Source organism: Daldinia caldariorum (genome assembly GCF_022478825.1).
Source record: "Daldinia caldariorum strain CBS 122874 unplaced genomic scaffold F4812scaffold_15, whole genome shotgun sequence".
NCBI lineage: Eukaryota > Fungi > Ascomycota > Sordariomycetes > Xylariales > Hypoxylaceae > Daldinia > Daldinia caldariorum.
Genome location: NW_025953051.1, coordinates 394,000 through 411,703, shown reverse-complemented (window position 1 = coordinate 411,703; position 17,704 = coordinate 394,000). Strand labels below are relative to the sequence as shown.

Below are 17,704 nucleotides of genomic sequence, written 5' to 3'. Positions count from 1 at the left end.
GCCCGAGATAAGTACCTAGGTAAGCTTCAAACCCTGGCAGCCTGGGCATGAGATGGTGGCTGGGTGGCTATCTTGGCTTTGCTTGGCTGAGAAAGAAGCTCGGACATAAAAGAGCCGGATAGGTTCGCTCAGGACTCAGGAGTAGGTAGTACCTATAAGTGTGGACTTGATTCTGATAGGTAAGGTATAGACAAGATAGACAATGCTTTAAGCTTCGAAACCGAATCTGCAATCTGCAATCTAAAATAATCTAATATCCCGAAGCTGCCAAGATTACCGAGCGCCTCTTTGCGACGTCTCTGGTTTCTTTGTGTTTCCGGAAGGCCGAAGAAACGGGGCGAAATGTTTCAACAAGTTATCATAGTAAACTTTCGTTTCTATTCTTACTGTTACCAGTATACCGCATGTTATGCGGAGGGCCTTGGTGGATAAGGTAATACCATAATAGTGTGTAATGATATAATTTATAATACCGTTTTTGATATAAGTTGTATGGATAAATGGGATGTACACGGTGTAGTAAAGCATGTCCCCGATCGTCATAAGAGGCTGAGATATATAACAACTTGGAACTTTACCGACTTTCGAAACGACCATAAACGATAAATACAGTATAGTACTATGCGCAAAAGCTACGTGCAAGCGAGCTTATCAATCAGGCAGTCCCTATGCAATGCACTTATTACTCGTTCATACAGCTACTCACTACTCACTTAGCTACGACACAAGTCCACGCGCTAATGCAAATACTACTGCACATATTATGTTCTTACCATGGTAGCAGCATAGGTAGTACATAAAATAGTTAGGTAGTATAATAGTGTATTGTACACATGTGCAATTAATGCCGGCTTGGTCTATACATCTATATCCCGCTCTCGCTACCTTATCCACGGTCTTGGTGTTGCTCGCCTCATCCCCCCTCTTTTCCGCTTTGCCCATCCTCTCTTTTCTTTTTCTTTTTCTTTTTCTTTTTCTTTTTCTTTTTCTTTTTCTTTTTCTTTTTCTTTTATCTTTCTCTTTTACATCCCCCGCGTCGACGCGCTTCGCCACCCCACTTCAATAACTCTACACCATTACCTCACTTCTAGGTTTCAATGACGATAGTTTTCGCAGAAGCGAAGGGGAAATGTGACAAATAAAGTCCAATCCGAGGGGGCTTGATGCAATTATAGATTGTGCCTCTCCCCACCCTTTTCTTCTGCTTTTCCTCTCTATCCGTCCAATCGAGCCTCAAGTCACTTCGCCCACCTACCATCAGTGCTGCTTATGTTGCACGTTTCCCCCTCGGCTTGCCTACCGAGCCAGCGAGCGGCTTGGATAGGTCTTAACTTCTTATAATTATTCTTCGCACGTGCGCCATCAATGCGACGAGGAGAGAGTAAGGGCGTGGGTGCGGGTGATGCAATTCGAGGGCGAGATGCGCGTCGAGACCTGTCTGGGTTGCGACATTGTCTTACGAATGCATAGATTGATTGATTGAACCGTTCCTACGTAATTTTTGGAAGACGTGATAGTCTAGCTCATATAGGTATTGTTAGGTCCCTTACATCTATTCGTCGTTGTTACTGTTACCTTTCCGATTTGCCTTCGATATCCATCCAGTTCTTTGACCATGGGCACATAATGGGCGGCTTTATATTGTGCCTCACCACCTATGACATATATGGAATTACTATATACGGATAACCACCTTAAGTCCGGCCACACGCCTGCGTAGCGCGAGGCCGAGGGGGATCTAACTCACTCATCTATCTGTTCGTTGAGACCCTGCGGGATTTATATGAATTGATGTAAGATGAGTGCAGCGTAGGGTAACATGAACTTAATCAGCTTGTCAGCTTAGCGAATGGGAACGTGACGATCCCAACCCTTCACTTTGTTTTTTTTTTTTACTTTGTTTCGAGTCAAGGTTGTGGGATTTGTAGGTCTTCGATCTTGTCGCACGAGATACCTATGATGAAAGAAAGGACAATAGTAATAGGTAAAATAGGTACCCAACCTAAGGTAAGGTATGTCATCAGACGACCTATAGAAGCTTAAACCCGCGCTCGTGTGACCACCGTTAGCTTCTACTAGGTATGTAGAGATGGAGATAAGTCGCCAAATCCGGCAAAGAAATGAAATCCCAAGGCTGTGGTAACTCTTACCCTACCTACCTGGTTAGGTACTTGCCTATAGCGCGGAAGAACATGACGTAGATGTCCTGATTATTAATAAATCGTTATTGGCAGGCATTCCCCAGACCCCAAATCTAATAAAAGCACACTACTGATAAGCATTTATTTTATTTTATTTTGTACTCGTAATCATTAATAAAGCTGAATCGTCACCGGTACCTAAGGTACCACCTACATGTATGGAATCTAGGTACCTAGCAGGATGGGTACCTTTGATGCCTGATCTACATGTCGATGTCTGTTATCTACTAATAACATCAAGAAGTGACATTTCTTAAGTTATGCTAATGTGCCATGGGGATGGCTTAATACCCCCACCACACCCCCCTTTTTCGATTACACGTATTTAAAAACACCTTGGATTACGCAAACGCCGCCTAGCATTACGATAGCTAAAAGGCCCGTATTGTTGTAATCAGAGATTCTGTTTGAGATGCTTAGGTAGACAGTTGTGTTACGTGTCCTCACGACGGGCGATGCGAGAGCCACCAAAAAAAGTACATCTTGGTACGGATCAGGAATGCCTACCGCTCATATGAGGTACATACCTCCTATCTAATGTACGGCTGGCTTGCCGATAGAAATACTATGTACCGCAGCGGCAAGAAAGGCTGGCGGCAGGAGGCTTTCTCTCGGCGGGGCGGAGTCCCGCGATACACCGCTCGAGGAAGCAATACGCCAAGTTGGATACCAAGAGTTACCAAGAATACCAAGAACACCAAGAGCGCACAAGACGGGCTCGTGCAAGTCATACAAACTTTGCTTTTGGTCTGTGTAACTTGCCTCGATTTGTCTTCACCTAGTCCGGGAATTTGAGGACCTGGATTCAGAATAAATCTTGATGGTTGACGAGGTAGGCTCCGTTACGATCAACTGTTTGTTTTTGTCATCCCCTCAGTCCTGACATGCCAGCCTGAGGTACTTATGTATCTGGCCAGGCCGAGTGCCCAAAAGCTGACACATAGGAGAAGCCGTCAGCATCTAGGTCCTGCAGTAGATGAGACATGGCACGGTGGCGTGCCGGGGCAGGGCTAGGATGAGGTTTCACAGATACTGAGCGCGGGTGATCGACAGGGCCTTTGCTCTAGCTTCTACCAAAGGGAGTACCGACACTAGACGATAGCTTGGCGAGCTTGGCTGCATCCTTTATCTGCGCCGAATCTGCTTGGCAAATTTGAAATATACAGTTGTGCGCTATTTTACGGGCCACGTTCCGTTGACGATTTAGGTTATAGAAAGTCCGAAGCCTTGATAGGCAATACCTACCTAAGGTTAGATAGTCATGGTGATACGCATTGCCCGTCCACGGGTGACTGAGAATGAAGCTCGAGACTTGATAGGGGCTGAGCTCTGATGGTCAGATACTAGCTAAGCTGTATAATATAGTGTAAATGAGCTTATATATATGTTATGGTTGATGCGAATAGATACCTAAGCTATCGTAATTCAACGGTGTTGAACAAGCAAACCGCTTTAACTTGACCCAGTGTCTATTGGCTACCTAGTGACTCCACGGTTGGAACTCAATAAGAGGTTAGAGCACCGACTTTAGAAACATGTTATCACTTAACGCGGAAGAGATTTGCATTCATTTACTCCAACTAGATGCCATCTCAATAGGTTCGTTCTCCAACTCTCACGATCTGCTGACCAACGCCATACATCTCGACCATAGCTCTCCAATCCAGTGAAACCCAATCGGGACCATTCCTCAGAATGGCGAGCCCTTGATCATCTATCGACTCGGTGTCCGGTTTAATTTCCATCCTAATCTCAGTCTTCATCGGCAAAGTTGCCTTTCGGTGAAATGGACAGAAGACGGTAAGGTGAACCTTCCAGGCTAACAGCTCGACTTTTTCCAAATAGGGGTCTGCTAGCAACCTCAGTAATGCTTGAAAAGGGGGTCGTTGCACCATGTCAGGGTCGGGCATCCTGTTTGCCCCACGCCAACTGGGTGGTCCCATGCGCAGCGTAAGCTCTCGCAAGCTTCCGCTAAGAACCATATCGGAGAGAGCGGGTCCCAAGACACGCTCGAACTCTCCACCTACCCGGGTGAGATGGAGGGTTAAGTTTCGCACTCGTCTCCGGGCATCCTGTCCCTCTTCGCTGAGAAATCCTCCCCGGCTGGTGAGATGGACGGGTAGTCGGTGACTTTGCGCGTTCAGCGTGAATCGGTTTTGAGAGTAGAAGATGGCAGATGCCTCTCGATACATTTGCATATTAACTAGGAACACGTCCAGGAAATATGCAGAACCGGAGACTAATGCCGATGGAGCGAAGAGAGTTGTGTTATGAAGTATAATGGGGAAGTCTGAAACGAGAAGGTGGGAGAGAATAGCATCCCTCAACTCAGGCGGGAGGTCGAGAAAACGAAAAGTTTGGTTCTCTACCGCCATTGCTTCAATCACTTTTGAAGCTGAATATGGTGAAGAATGTCGTGTAGATGACGTCGATATTTGGCGTTTGTCAAAATAAGGGGATAAGGGGATATCTTCGAAGGATGACCGGACTATACCGTTCAACTCAGGAGGAGCCTCTTACTACGGTATGGAATTTATTTTCGATATCAACAGCGAGACATATCCGTTGCCTCTTCACTGTTTATGAGATTATTGTAAGGGCCGGCTGTTAGCTGATTGAAGGTTGTTCTGGTCTTCAGTGATCCATCAAATGGGACGATGCAACAAGGGGTGAGAAGATGTTATTAAGAATAAAAAAAAAGGATATCTTGAATTAGCTTATAATTTGTGGTAGTTATTAAAGATTCAATATGAATGAAGTAGAGGTCTTTCTGAAGTTGCTAACGATGCTAACAATAGGTGGTACCTAAGGTATAAATTTCAAAGTGAAGTGATTGACCTATGAGGTGAAGGTTCACTGTGAACGTAGCGATGTTGTACCTTATCTGCTAAGTGAGAAGAGGCGCACGGTTAAAACACTACGTAATGTTATGCAAGATACGAATAAATAAAGTTAGGTAAGCAACCTGAAGCAACCGGACTGAGCTCACGTATATATGCATATACAGCATAATGTACTATCTTATCACTAACCTAGCTGGTAGCTGCACGTCGTGTACTTACGACCGTACCTAGGTACCTAGCTTAGGCCTTGTAGCGCGCTTGAAGCTTCCAACTTTCCCTTTCATCATTCTTCATTGTCGCCAATTTTCCAACGTTTTGCGCCCTGCCGACGTCACCTCTTTTTAAAGACGCGTCTGAAATGAGGAAAAAGGGTCGAAGATGCAGTGTTATACGGAGCTGACGCCGCCTACGGCTGTCACACATTCTTTATGCCTTCCATTCATCACGGCGCAGAGTAATAATCTTGTTGTCGCAAGAGCTTCTCTACTTCAGATCTTCGCGACCAAGTCGGTATCTGCTGAACTTGATAAAGCCCAAAACGGCCAATTGCAATCCTCGAGACCAACGGACCATTACGATGCCCGAATTAATGACGATGATGGCCTTGAAGCCTCCTTCCTCGGCGGTGACTCCGTTCTGCTCAGGTCTGACCGTTCGAATTATACGAAATTGGTGCTCGTTGCCGAATTCCCTCTGGCTGGGACCATCATAGGCCTTGCGCGCATCAAGACGGAAACGAGTGCGTCGGGTGGAGAAGCACTGTTGTTGGCATTCAAGGATGCGAAGCTTAGTATGGTCGAGTGGGATCCAGAGAAGAATTCGATAAACACCACCTCAATACATTACTATGAACAAGAAGACCTCCAAGGCAGCCCGTGGGCCGCACCTCTGAGCCACTATGTCAATTTTCTAGCAGCGGACCCGAGTAGTCGATGTGCTGCTCTGAAGTTCGGGGCGCGGAGCCTTGCTATCATCCAATTCAAGATTCAGGAAGAAGGTATAGATATGGAGGACTGGGATGAAGACTTGGATGGACCGCGGCCGGTGAAAGAGCCTTCCACTACGCTACTAAATGGAACTAGCAGCAATGAAGAGACACCGTATTCAACCTCATTTGTCCTTCGACTGCCAAATCTTGATCCTAGCCTAATCCACCCTGTGCACCTTGCCTTTCTTCACGAATATAGAGAACCAACGTTTGGTATATTGTCTTCAACTGTGTCCCCATCATCGGTTCTAGGCCGAAAAGACCAGTTGTCGTACATGGTATTCACCTTGGATATCCAGCAAAAGGCTTCCACCACTATTCTATCAGTGACAGGCCTCCCACAAGATTTATTCCGGGTCATCGCGCTTCCTGTTCCAGTTGGTGGCGCTCTCTTAGTAGGTACCAATGAACTCATACATATCGACCAGTCTGGAAAGTCACATGGTGTGGGTGTCAACCCGTTTGCAAAGCACACTACTTCTTTTAGTTTGGTTGATCAAACCGAGCTCGGCTTAAAGCTCGAAGGATGTGAAATCGAGGTCTTATCCGCAGAAAACGGAGAGTTCTTGATGATCCTCAACGATGGCCGAATGGTGATCATTACGTTTAGAGTCGACGGTAGGATAGTGTCGGGACTAAGCCTTCGATTAATCGCACCGGAGAATGGCGGTACTATCATACCAACCGGTGTTACGACTTTGAGCAAACTGAACAAGACCTCTCTATTTGCGGGTAGCGATGGCGCCGACTCGTTGGTTATCGGTTGGACACGTAAGCAGGCGCAGACTGGAAAGAGGAAATCTCGTATACAAGATCCCTCTATAGACCTCGACTTGGATGACGAAGATATGGAGGACTTAGAAGACGACGATGATTTATATGGTGAAGATACCGCGTCGGCTGCCCAACCCTCATATTCTACTAACACCCCAGGCGGCAAGTCCGGGGAACTCGTCTTCCGTATACACGATCGCCTTATCAGCATCGCGCCTATTAACGATTTCACACTTGGACAGGCAATGCCGTCTGATGGGGAAGAGCAGAAGAACCAAGTTGGTGTGACTAGCGATCTCAGCTTTGTTTGCGCCTGCGGCCGAGGCAGTGCCGGCTCACTTGCTATAATCAATCGAGAAATACAACCGAAAGTTATTGGACGTTTCGAGTTCCCAGAAGCAAGAGGATTTTGGACCATGGCTGCACAGAAGCCAATACCAAAGTCGTTGCAAGGTGATAAGGGAATTACGTCGATTGGCGCAGAATATGAGACCTCTGCCCAATACGACCGTTTCATGATTGTTCCTAAGGTAGATTTGGATGGATATGAGACCTCAGACGTGTATGCTTTAACAGGTGCTGGATTTGAGGCGTTGACTGGAACGGAGTTTGAACCAGCAGCTGGCTTTACCATCGAAGCCGGTACCATGGGCAATCATAGGAGGATTATTCAAGTTCTTAAGACTGCCGTCCACTGCTATGACGGAGGTAGGGCTATCTCCTACCCTCAATTAAGTATCTAGGTACTAATACGGGACCAGGCTTTGGACTTACCCAGATTCTGCCAATGCTCGATGAAGAGACAGGTGCGGAACCGAGGGTTGATTTTGCCAGCATAGCCGATCCTTTCCTACTACTGGTTCGAGACGATGCGAGCGCATTTATTGCAAAGATAGATAAGAACTTGGAACTCGAAGAGCTTGAAAAGGAAGATACGGCGCTCACTTCGACTAAATGGGCAACTGGTTGTTTATACGAAGACAAATCCGGCGTATTCTCCGAAGGTCAGACCGATAAAGGCGCGAAATCTGGCGAAAATATTATAATGTTCCTGCTTAGCAAGGCTGGCGCTCTGCATGTAAGTGCTCTGCGGATATTCTCGATATCTTTGCTAATATTTATAGGCTTATGCATTGCCTGATCTCTCCAAGCCCGTATATGTTGCAGAAGGCTTACCCTTTGTACCGCCTCTTCTATCAGCAAATTATGCTGCTAGACGAGGAACTGCCAAGGAAATTATCAAGGAGATATTGGTGGCTGACCTTGGAGACATGACTTCCTCGAGCCCGTACTTGATTGTAAGTTAACTATAGTTCCCTAAAGCTTGTTACGCATTGCTTATTATGTGTGCCTAGGTTCGTCATGATAACGACGACGTGACGATATATCAACCCTTCCGTACACCTTCGACTACTACGCAGGAGCTTTCTGCGACACTTCACTTTCAAAAATTACCCAACCCAGTCATAGCAGAAGATCCGGTTGTGCCGGTAGACGATGAAGATGATGAAATGCGAAAACCACCGCCGATGAGACGATGTGAAAACATTGCCGGATATAAAACTATTTTCCTCCCTGGTAGCTCTCCGAGTTTTATTCTCAAATCATCAAAGACCTTACCCAAGGTTCTGAGACTACATGGCGATGGTGTTCGAGGAATGAGTCCGTTTCATACCGAGGGCTGTGAGCGTGGCTTCATCTACGCAGACTCGAAGGGTATCGCACGTGTTTGTCAGATCCCAACTCACAACAACACTTACGCCGAGATAGGCATGTCTCTCAAGAAAATACCTTTAGAAGCTGATGTACACTCCATCTCCTACCACCCTCCATCAGGCACCTTCGTTGTTGGTTGCGATAGTTTAGAACCGTTTGAACTGCCGAAAGAGGATGACTACCATAAAGAATGGCAGCATGAGAAAGACCTCACATTTAAACCTGTGGTAGAGCGAGGTCAGGTCAAGCTAATAAACCCTAGCAGCTGGACCGTCATTGATACTATCGAGATGGACCCATGTGAGATGATAATGTGTATTGAAACACTCAATCTCGAAGTCTCCGAGGCGACTAATGAGCGAAAACATCTTATTGCCATCGGAACGGCCGTGTCCCGCGGAGAAGATCTCCCCATAAGAGGCAGAGTTCTTGTTTATGATGTGGTCACGGTTATTCCAGAGCCAGGAAAGCCCGAAACCAACAAGAAGCTAAAATTTGTAGCCAACGAGGACATCCCTAGGGGTGCTGTCACAGCTATCTCTGAAATAGGAACGCAAGGCTTGATGCTTGTTGCGCAAGGGCAGAAGTGCATGGTGCGTGGTCTGAAGGAGGACGGCACACTTCTACCCGTTGCGTTCATGGATATGAGCTGCTACGTAACCGCAGTTCGCGAGCTCAAAGGAACTGGTCTCTGCCTTATGGCTGATGCTGTCAAGGGGGTCTGGTTTACGGGATATACGGAGGAGCCTTATAAAATGGTTCTCTTTGGTAAAAGCTCCACTAAGCTGGAAGTCTTGACGGTAGACTTCCTACCCGATGGGGATGAGCTTCTGATAGTGGCCTGCGATTCAGATGGTGGTATTCACATCCTCCAGTTTGATCCCGATCGTAGGCCGTCCCCTCGTATCCTTTTAACCGTGTCGTAAACAAAAACGCTAACAGGAAGAAACAGATCCAAAGTCTCTACAAGGCCACCTCCTCCTTCACCGAACCACGTTCTCCGCCGGCGCAAATCCTCCTACGCGCAGCATGCTCCTCCCCCGTACCCTCCCGCCCGACTCGGACTACCTCTCCCAACACGTCAACAGTACCTCGGCCAACAATTACAACAACGACCCTTCTTCCTCCTCCCCAGCACCACCCCCCTCCATCCTCCTCCTCGCCTCCCCCACCGGCGCCCTAGCAACCCTCGCGCCCCTCTCCGAGCCCCAGTACCGTCGCCTATCCTTCCTAACGGGACAAGTCCTCTCCTCCCTGCCGCACTACGCCGGCCTCAACCCCAAGGACTACCGCGCCCCCGCCTCCACGGGCGTGGTCGGCCGACTGCCCCCCGGCGTCGACGCGGGCATGGGCCGCAACGTCGTCGACGGCGCCCTGCTCGCCCGCTGGAACGAGCTCCCCGCCGGCCGCCGCTCCGAGATCGCGGGACGCGTCGGGTTCGCCGGCGTCGACGAGGTGAGGGATGTCTTGAGGGAGGTTTTGGGCGCAAACGGATTGGGATATCTTTGAGAGGTAATCTTACTTACCTACGTAGGTACCTCTTAGGGTACTCAAGTAGGTATAACTAGGGAACCTAGGTTAGGTACTTATTGGTCGTGTGATACTACCTACTTTAGGTACATACCTATATCCTATTTAACCTTAGTTAGGTACCTTAGGTTAGATACCTAGACAACCTTTGCGGAAGTTCGAGGCGGTGTGGCGGTTCTATCTTACGATAATGTATGGCTATTAATTAAGTTGGCTTAGAATCGATCCGCTTTGCATTTTTCGATATGAGTAGGGCAGAGGACGATGAATTTTAACCCCTGATGCGGAATTAAAGTATGTGCTTGTTGTTTAGGTGACTGATAAATTACTTGCTTGTCCGTGAGGTGATGTTATATTTCTTCATTGGCATAAAGAATAGCTTTTTGGACCCTCTTCTATCGACTCTTTCTTTTGAATCAGGTTCTCACTATACCAGTAAGACCTCATCCTAATCCATGCTATGCATCTCTACCAAACTCATAATCATTAGATATCGTTGGCCTTGCTACGCATGAGAAAAAATTGAAGAGAAATTAAACCAAGCCAAACCTAATCCACCGTTCATATCCCCTGAGGCTTAAATACCATGTACCAGTGAAATATGGGCACAGCCTTTCTTATATTTTCCCCCGTAGCATCCCAGATTTATAAATCCGACCCAGTACTCAGGAGGTAGGTAACTATCCCGACCTCGCCATACCTATCTATCCTGCCCTTCGGGTCTGTTCCACCCGCAATCTGCACCAATAAAACTTTCAGAATCTGGACTCCTTAATAAACCACACATGAGCACGATAATTCCTAGTCCGTCGCGGTGCAATCCTGTCTCTATATCACCCTAACGCCTCAAGATAATAATGACAAAAGAAAGAGAAAAACCCTTTTTGGGTAATCCCATCGAACGGCCAGTATGTGAGATATCGGCGACGGCAAGAGCACCCCGCCCCCACATAGGACGGAAGCATCTAGACGTCGTCATGCTTTCGCCGAATGCTACCGATGCGTCTCTTGATGCCGTCACCAAGGCGCTTTCCCCTAGGACTACTGCCGGACGGACCCGCAGTAGGTTCCAGGCTGGCGCTACGCGGCCGGACGGCAGCGACGCCACCCGATTTACCAGCAACGGCGGTGCTGCGACCAGTTGTAGTGGGTTGCATCTCAAAGGCGCCATCGGTCCGGCGGTTGAGGGATTTGCGTTGTAGATGCTTCTGGCGCTTGAGGTCTTCCTGGACGGTGTAGGATGGTTCGCCCTTGCCCTTTAGGTCGTTGGGGTGGTACTTCTAATTACGTGTGCGTCTATGGTTAGCATCGCCGTAATCGAAGGTAATAGTAGGAGGTTAGGTAGGTTTTTTAGGTAGGTTAGAGACTTACAATGTGATCCCACCGCTTGTACGGACCACCGGGAGCATCCTCTTCCCGCATGAGATCGGGGCCTTCTTCGTACTGCATGACGTGGCCGCTGTAGTCCAGCCCTCCAGGCGGGATTGTGGCTGTGCCTTGCAATGGGACGTGACGTTCCAAGGAATCGATGACATTCTCTCGGGGCGTGGCCTTGAGAGCTTCCATATTGCCGTACTTGACAGCCTCTATGGGAGCGTATCTCTTATCTCTGTTTCGGGCGGCAAGCGTGGCGTCATAGGGGCCGTCGTGGTGATAGATGCCGCCGAAGCCGGTTGTGTCTAGGGCGTCAACTATGTCGGCACTCGTGCGGTTCTTCTTGCGAAGATGAGGAGCACGATCGGCGGCCTTCGTGGCCCGCTTGATGGCGTCTAAAGGGCGTTCAGACATTTTTTTCTTTTTTTGGTTTTTTAATTAATGAGAATTCGTGAAAAGGTAGTTTCGATGCGAAGCTTTAGCCTTTCAACAATGAATGGTCGTCGTAACTTTGGCTTAAGCTTTGGACTTGGGGTCTCTTTCTATGAGATAAGGTTGTTTGAAGGCGAGGCAGGAGAGTTGTAATCTTTGACTAGGTTTTCCTTCTTAAGAGACTCGAGTTTAATATTAATCTTTTGAAGTAGCTTCTGCGTGAGAAGGTTGTGAAGGTGGTTTGGGTGCGGCTCTTGGTGTAGTAGTAAATTGTTGGTAAGGTTTAGGTCCAAACTGGGAACCAAAAATCAGGTAACTGGTCTATTACATATTTTGGAAAGATTAGTTAATAGGTAATTGCCCTGACTGCCAACTCAGAAAGTCCTGCTCCCGCAACTTCCTGCAACACACGCGTTCAACCCATGATTATGATGTAACGGTAAGAGCCGACCCGGTACATCCAAAGTGTACCTGGGTAGCTAAAGCTTGTCTCTCGTTCTTGCATGGGAGCATACCCCTGCCCGTCCCACTAACCGATGCTAGCGTAAGACATGACGTAGATGACAGGGGTAGCTCCAAAGTGACACCGCAAACGGTCGGCGATGATGATTAGCGGTATAAATAGCATATCAAAATGGTATAGCACGGGTATAGCAGTGTAATACTATGGTGTTAAAATGAGAAGAGAATGCCTAATAAGAGCAAGTGACATAGAGTTAGTAGATACCATTGAAGTACTAACACACTCTCAAGGGAAGGGTCTCTAAGGTTATCTACCTACCTATAGTTTATCTACTTCAGTTGAGTACCTGTTAACATCTCTAGCCCTAAATAAACAAGTTTTCTATTGCTACTTTACTAGGCTAGTCCCTTGACCTCAAGACTGTTTACCTTGCTCTTATCTCCTATTAAACACCCTTTAACTTAAACACTCCAATTTCTTTCCAATCTTATAAGTAGGCATATTCTTTTGCTAATCCAAGTAAGTTATAACCCAGCGTTCTTAGCACTAGATTATGGATAGAAACATCTTGTGCCACATCTATACTGTCCATCACGAACACTACGAGTATTTGCCACCTCGAGTTCCACACTGCTGTCCATGATGACCTCGAGTATAGAAGGGGTTATCATCCGAAAAGAGATTACATGCAACAGATATAACAACTACATATGGTTTGGTAAATCAGGAATACTACTATGTTTTATTGCTGAGAATGATATAAAAGCTTTTTACGTAGCATTAGGTATTTAGGTAATTTGTTGCGTTTTGGAGTAAGTGTACGCTTACAAGTATTCCATATCAATGAGGTGGGGTTATAGAATAAAGACATGTTTAAGAGTTATGGGATACCCTGGCTACCTGCATACATGTAAGAGGTATCTAATGCTTCCTTTCAGCCCTGCAGGCCGCGGCGCTAATGCGGGTCGAGTAACACCAAAGCAGGGTCTAATATCGAGGGCCACCCGATATATCAAAATATATATCAGATATCCGTTGGTTGCATCTATCGAAGTTTCACAGCCATACGCGTTCTCGATAACATTTCTCTCTTCTCCCGCAACAAAAACATAATAATAAGAATAGCTATAATAAGAATAAAGACATGTTATAATAACTAATACTTGCGATACCTACAGCTTGCTTATAAGCATATAAATGGCGTTAGTAGATTATTCTTCCGACTCGGACTCTGGAGCTGGGGAAACGGTGTCGGCAAGTGCAGCAGCACTACTACTGCTGACAGCAAAAAGGCAAAAGAAATCTCACGAAAAGCCATCAACGGATTCCATTACACTCCCGCCTCTCCCTGATTCTTTCCATGACTTATACGCGTCCACCGTGCGGGTAAGCACATCGGACGATCCCGCGCTGCACCAGGGCCGGAAGCGCGTGAATCCCCACCGAGCCGGCAGTTGGCCGAGCCACTTGTACATCGAGTGTAAGTCTTCCAAACCAAACCATACACCAACACCAGACGCTCGCTGCTGACAGAACCCCAGGGCACCCCACGGCCTCGCAGCGCACCATCCTGTCCACACTGCTCTCGGATCTCCAGACAGCGCTGACTCCCCTGTCTGTAGACGTCACGTCCTTCCTGACGTCGGACCTGGGCGCTCCGCAGCCGCTGCACATCAGCCTGTCGCGGCCCGTCGTGCTGAGCACCGCGGAGAAGGACCGCTTCCTGGAGCAGCTGGTCGCGCGGATCGGGAGCAGCGGCGTCGCGCCGTTCGACCTCGCGCCGCGCGGCTTGGAGTGGCACCGCACGAGCGAGTCCGAGCGCTCGTTCCTGGTGCTTAGGGTGGGAACTGCTGATTCTGATTCTGCTTCGGCTTCGGCTTCTGCTCCTGCGCCAGGTGGAGGGGAAACCAAGAAAAGGAAAGGAAAAGGGAAAGGGGGAGGGGGAGGGGGAGAAAGTAGTCCAAAGGAGGTATCTAAACATGCACCTACCTCCAATAACCCACCTCCAACCCACCAGCAGCAGCAACATAACCGCGAACTTTCCGCCCTCCTCCAACGATGCAACGCCCTGGTGCAAGAACACGACCAACCGCCTCTCTACGCCTTCTCCAGCAACACCAACACCAACAACAGCAGTAGTAGCAGCAGCACCGGCGACGCCTTCCACATCTCCCTAGCATGGACCTTCGCCCCGCCCACGCCGGACGTCGCGCAGCGCACGCAGCGCGTGTTCGCCGCCGCCGCCGGCCCGCGCGCCGAGGTACTCGCCATGCGGGTCCCCGTGCGCGGCGTCAAGGCCAAGATCGGGAACGCCGTCACGTTTGTCGAGCTGCCGGTGCGCGGGAAGAGGGGTGGTGGTGTGGGTGGGTGAGGTGAGTGAATGGTGGCGTATGCTTGGGCTGAGAGAAATGAATGGATGAACGAATGACTATTGTATGTCATGTCATGGTAATGTAATGCCGAAGTCCCAGTTGTTTAGTAGAATCTAGTTACGCACAGGGAAGACATGGAAGAGTAGAGATAGGCTGCTAAGCTTTTTTTTTTCTTTTTTTTAGTAGGACAATGGGATAATAAGGAGGTGAATGTATCTACTAGGTTAATAAGTAATGTAACATACATATAACATTTTACCTTCACGAACGTCAATAAGGATTGAAATGCTACACATGATGACAAAAACCCGTCTTATTTTCTGCGGTCTAGTATACCGTCCTTATCCACAAGACAAAACGCCCAAAACTCCTCCAATGGATGCATGCATGCTATCTGGAATGCTATCGCCAGTAACGTTAGGCGCACTACACAAAATCGCCTGGTGAGCCTGACCTTATGCACTATGCATTAGGTTAGGTTAGGTAGGTATCCTTAATGTGAATCCTCCAATATACAAAAGTATATATTCTACAACTCGTCGAGGCTAGGCCGTTCAAACCCCCAGGTACGGGGCGAGACGGGCAAGCCGACGTAGAACTCCCAGAGGCGTGATAACTCCGAGATCACGATATAGAATCTATCACACGCATGTTAGCATTCCAGCAGTGGGGAAATAGTAGATGTGTCTCTTTAACTTACAGCGTCCTCGGAAAGGTTATCCAAGACTTCATTACGATCTTAAATGCCTTGAATACCTTGGAAAATTCTTCATCGAACATTTCGCTGACGGTTTCTGGTTTGCGACGTTCTCTTTTTGGTGGTACGTCGTCCTCTTCCTTATCCCACTCCTCTTCTAGATCCGCCTCTGCCGATGTTGCTTCGGGCGTGCTCTTTGAAATACCTACCGCGTGCGGCTTCTTGGCCCGGTCGGGTATTCCCTGAGTGGCTTTCTCCTCACCCTCGACCATGGCCCTGAATCCAACAAGAGCATTCATAGAGCTGCTCAATCTGGCGTAGGTGTTAAAGAGTGCCACGAGTTCGGTTCGCTTTAACTCCGGGATATCCTCGCTGTCGTTATCGAACTCGAATAGGATTTTCAACGCCGCGCCGTACCCTGCCGTCTGCAACTTGCCCCAAAGCCTGCACTTGTCGCAACCCACGCAGTCCATCACGCGGCTGACGTTCCGGAATCGATTCTTGAAATCCTCCTTTAAAGACGGACCCTCACCGTTCTTAAACATGAGGCCCTCGTCGAAAATCTGAGGTACCGAGGCTGCGCTCTGAGTTACAGCGAGAACCTTGGATTTCGTAGCTGCGTCCTGGTCCTCGTCACCAGTGCAGAACGTGTAGTTTTGTAAGTGCGGGCCTATCTTGGCGACAGCACGGGTGACAAGAGCATAGTTAAAATACAAGTTGGAAATCCGTTCGGGGTAGTTGTGCAACCGAGCCTTGTAGCATCCAAGATTGGGCTGCCACTCGCCGGTTGTCTGGTTTAGGAAATCCCAACAAAGATGTGTACTGATACTTGCGTGCATACCAGAGACGACACGGTAGAAGACGCGCTTCTCGAGACACTCTCCCCCATTCTCTAATCCGGTCTGCGCGAAGCTAATGCTCGGGTTTTGTTGGTGTTTTTGCAGTATCTGCTGCCGTTCTGCATCTTGGAGGACGTTGCGGAAATCTTGTGCGGCAGGTCCCTTAGCCACAGGGCTGATCCCAAGGGAGGCGGATTGCGGGAAAGAAGACCTTTGGAAGCAGTTCTCCCTGTAGATGGCATCCCATACCATCTTAGCGCCTTCGCCGGCGTACCCAGTAAAACGCTCAGGATTGTGGACCAAACTGACGTAGTCGCCTTTGCCGCTCCCGCTTTCGTCTTCTGGTACGCAGTAGTCTCGTTCGTCGCATTCATCGTCATACTCTACTACACAGCTCTCGCCCACGTTCTCTCCCAATAGACCTTGTAGTGGCTTCTTTGGCCGTTCTTTTTGGATCTTCTTCCCGGGATGCTTTGCCGACGGCCCCTCCAGCTTGCTGAGTTCGCTTGCCCTCCATATCTTGGGTATGTCTTCCTCGTTATCTATGGTGTTCACGGCACAGGCTATATTGCCACACATGCCATTCTCGTCGTTCCAGAAGGGACATTTCTTATGGAATAGGTTTAGGCGATAATGGGAGAAGAAGTCGGTGTCTTTAGTTAGCTCGTCTAAGGCCGGCTTGACTTTGCGGTTGAGTTTCTCGAGTGTGGAAAAAGAAGCACAAGCATCTGATACGATGGCGCGGGGTGAGATCTGGACGGTTTCATTTTCGTTAGACATAAGTAATTGGTATTGCGATGTCGTCGCCGCCAGTGAACCGGCGGCGAGACATAGATAGGTAGCTACGTTTCTCAACGAAGGCGACATACTGCGCATGAATCATCTGGAGCGTCTCTGCTCTTACATTGCCCAGGTGTCCCCCAAAGCGCAAATAGTGATAGGTAAAAGAGTTTGGCGGACTTCATAGCGGCGGACTGGTGCCGGGTATATAGGTGGTGGGATGGTCGGACACCCTAATTATTATTAGATTGTGAGGTGTGAGGAGAAGACAGGACAAGGCCTGGGGTCTTTCTTCCCCTTTCGGTTTTAAATTAATAAAAATAAATAAAGGATACGTATGATGTAGGTAGTATAAAGGTTGTAAGGAACGGAACTTGGAGGAGAGCAGCTCTGATACGCTGCAGCGGTTAAATTCCAGTAGCGACTAGGGATATGTACATATTATTATGTACCTAAGGTATATCAGATGTATAAAGTACAGATAGTACCTAGGTAAGTAAATGATGTAAAGTTAGAGCCACCTAACCTTTTTGAATCTTTTTAAAACCTTTTTATTTCTCGCTGTTCAAACTTCAAGAGGTATTAGGTGGGAAATCAAGACTCAATATATTTATTATAGCCAAGTATATTTCATCAATAAACCTGTCAACGTGTTCACTTTTACATGTCATACGATGGTGGTCTGTAAACATTCC

At 48.0% G+C, this 17,704-nt stretch overlaps 5 protein-coding genes across 5 annotated transcripts; 2 read left to right on the top strand and 3 right to left on the bottom strand.

Moving 5' to 3' along the window:
• Nucleotides 1–3,618: 3,618 nt before the first annotated feature.
• On the bottom strand, nucleotides 3,619–5,087 carry F4812DRAFT_438534 (uncharacterized protein). The gene has a single exon (XM_047935010.1). The coding sequence runs from the start codon at nucleotides 4,574–4,576 to the stop codon at nucleotides 3,794–3,796; it is 783 nt and encodes a 260-aa protein (XP_047787711.1). The 5' UTR covers nucleotides 4,577–5,087; the 3' UTR covers nucleotides 3,619–3,793.
• Nucleotides 5,088–5,219: 132 nt separating this feature from the next.
• On the top strand, nucleotides 5,220–10,359 carry F4812DRAFT_120131 (CPSF A subunit region-domain-containing protein). The gene is made up of 5 exons (XM_047929456.1): nucleotides 5,220–7,514; nucleotides 7,568–7,884; nucleotides 7,931–8,104; nucleotides 8,162–9,410; nucleotides 9,475–10,359. Exons 1-5 carry the CDS (start codon nucleotides 5,423–5,425, stop codon nucleotides 10,029–10,031), a joined length of 4,389 nt encoding a protein of 1,462 aa, XP_047787710.1. The 5' UTR covers nucleotides 5,220–5,422; the 3' UTR covers nucleotides 10,032–10,359.
• Nucleotides 10,360–10,364: 5 nt separating this feature from the next.
• Nucleotides 10,365–12,401, bottom strand: F4812DRAFT_438531 (uncharacterized protein). The gene is made up of 2 exons (XM_047935009.1): nucleotides 11,424–12,401; nucleotides 10,365–11,332 (listed from the first exon to the last, which is right to left on the bottom strand). The coding sequence occupies exons 1-2, from the start codon at nucleotides 11,838–11,840 to the stop codon at nucleotides 11,018–11,020; spliced, it is 732 nt and encodes a 243-aa protein (XP_047787709.1). The 5' UTR covers nucleotides 11,841–12,401; the 3' UTR covers nucleotides 10,365–11,017.
• A 979-nt stretch (nucleotides 12,402–13,380) lies between these two features.
• F4812DRAFT_120117 (uncharacterized protein) lies at nucleotides 13,381–14,835 on the top strand. The gene is made up of 2 exons (XM_047929455.1): nucleotides 13,381–13,801; nucleotides 13,863–14,835. Exons 1-2 carry the CDS (start codon nucleotides 13,519–13,521, stop codon nucleotides 14,690–14,692), a joined length of 1,113 nt encoding a protein of 370 aa, XP_047787708.1. The 5' UTR covers nucleotides 13,381–13,518; the 3' UTR covers nucleotides 14,693–14,835.
• On the bottom strand, nucleotides 14,790–17,660 carry F4812DRAFT_438527 (endoplasmic oxidoreductin). The gene is made up of 3 exons (XM_047935008.1): nucleotides 17,099–17,660; nucleotides 15,394–16,982; nucleotides 14,790–15,331 (listed from the first exon to the last, which is right to left on the bottom strand). Exons 1-3 carry the CDS (start codon nucleotides 17,192–17,194, stop codon nucleotides 15,223–15,225), a joined length of 1,794 nt encoding a protein of 597 aa, XP_047787707.1. The 5' UTR covers nucleotides 17,195–17,660; the 3' UTR covers nucleotides 14,790–15,222.
• Nucleotides 17,661–17,704: the final 44 nt, after the last annotated feature.

Bases quoted from the DNA above. Each gene is read 5' to 3' on its own strand.
- F4812DRAFT_438534 (XM_047935010.1), bottom strand. From the start codon at position 4,576: ATGGCGGTAGAGAACCAAACTTTTCGTTTTCTCGACCTCCCGCCTGAG.
- F4812DRAFT_120131 (XM_047929456.1), top strand. From the start codon at position 5,423: ATGCAGTGTTATACGGAGCTGACGCCGCCTACGGCTGTCACACATTCT. The intron at 7,515-7,567 runs GTAGGGCTATCT...ATACGGGACCAG, and splicing joins CGTCCACTGCTATGACGGAG to GCTTTGGACTTACCCAGATT. The intron at 8,105-8,161 runs GTAAGTTAACTA...ATGTGTGCCTAG, and splicing joins CCTCGAGCCCGTACTTGATT to GTTCGTCATGATAACGACGA.
- F4812DRAFT_438531 (XM_047935009.1), bottom strand. From the start codon at position 11,840: ATGTCTGAACGCCCTTTAGACGCCATCAAGCGGGCCACGAAGGCCGCC. The intron at 11,333-11,423 runs GTAAGTCTCTAA...ACACGTAATTAG, and splicing joins ACAAGCGGTGGGATCACATT to AAGTACCACCCCAACGACCT.
- F4812DRAFT_120117 (XM_047929455.1), top strand. From the start codon at position 13,519: ATGGCGTTAGTAGATTATTCTTCCGACTCGGACTCTGGAGCTGGGGAA. The intron at 13,802-13,862 runs GTAAGTCTTCCA...ACAGAACCCCAG, and splicing joins GAGCCACTTGTACATCGAGT to GGCACCCCACGGCCTCGCAG.
- F4812DRAFT_438527 (XM_047935008.1), bottom strand. From the start codon at position 17,194: ATGAAGTCCGCCAAACTCTTTTACCTATCACTATTTGCGCTTTGGGGG. The intron at 16,983-17,098 runs GTATGTCGCCTT...GAAACCGTCCAG, and splicing joins CTCCAGATGATTCATGCGCA to ATCTCACCCCGCGCCATCGT. The intron at 15,332-15,393 runs GTAAGTTAAAGA...TGCGTGTGATAG, and splicing joins ATAACCTTTCCGAGGACGCT to ATTCTATATCGTGATCTCGG.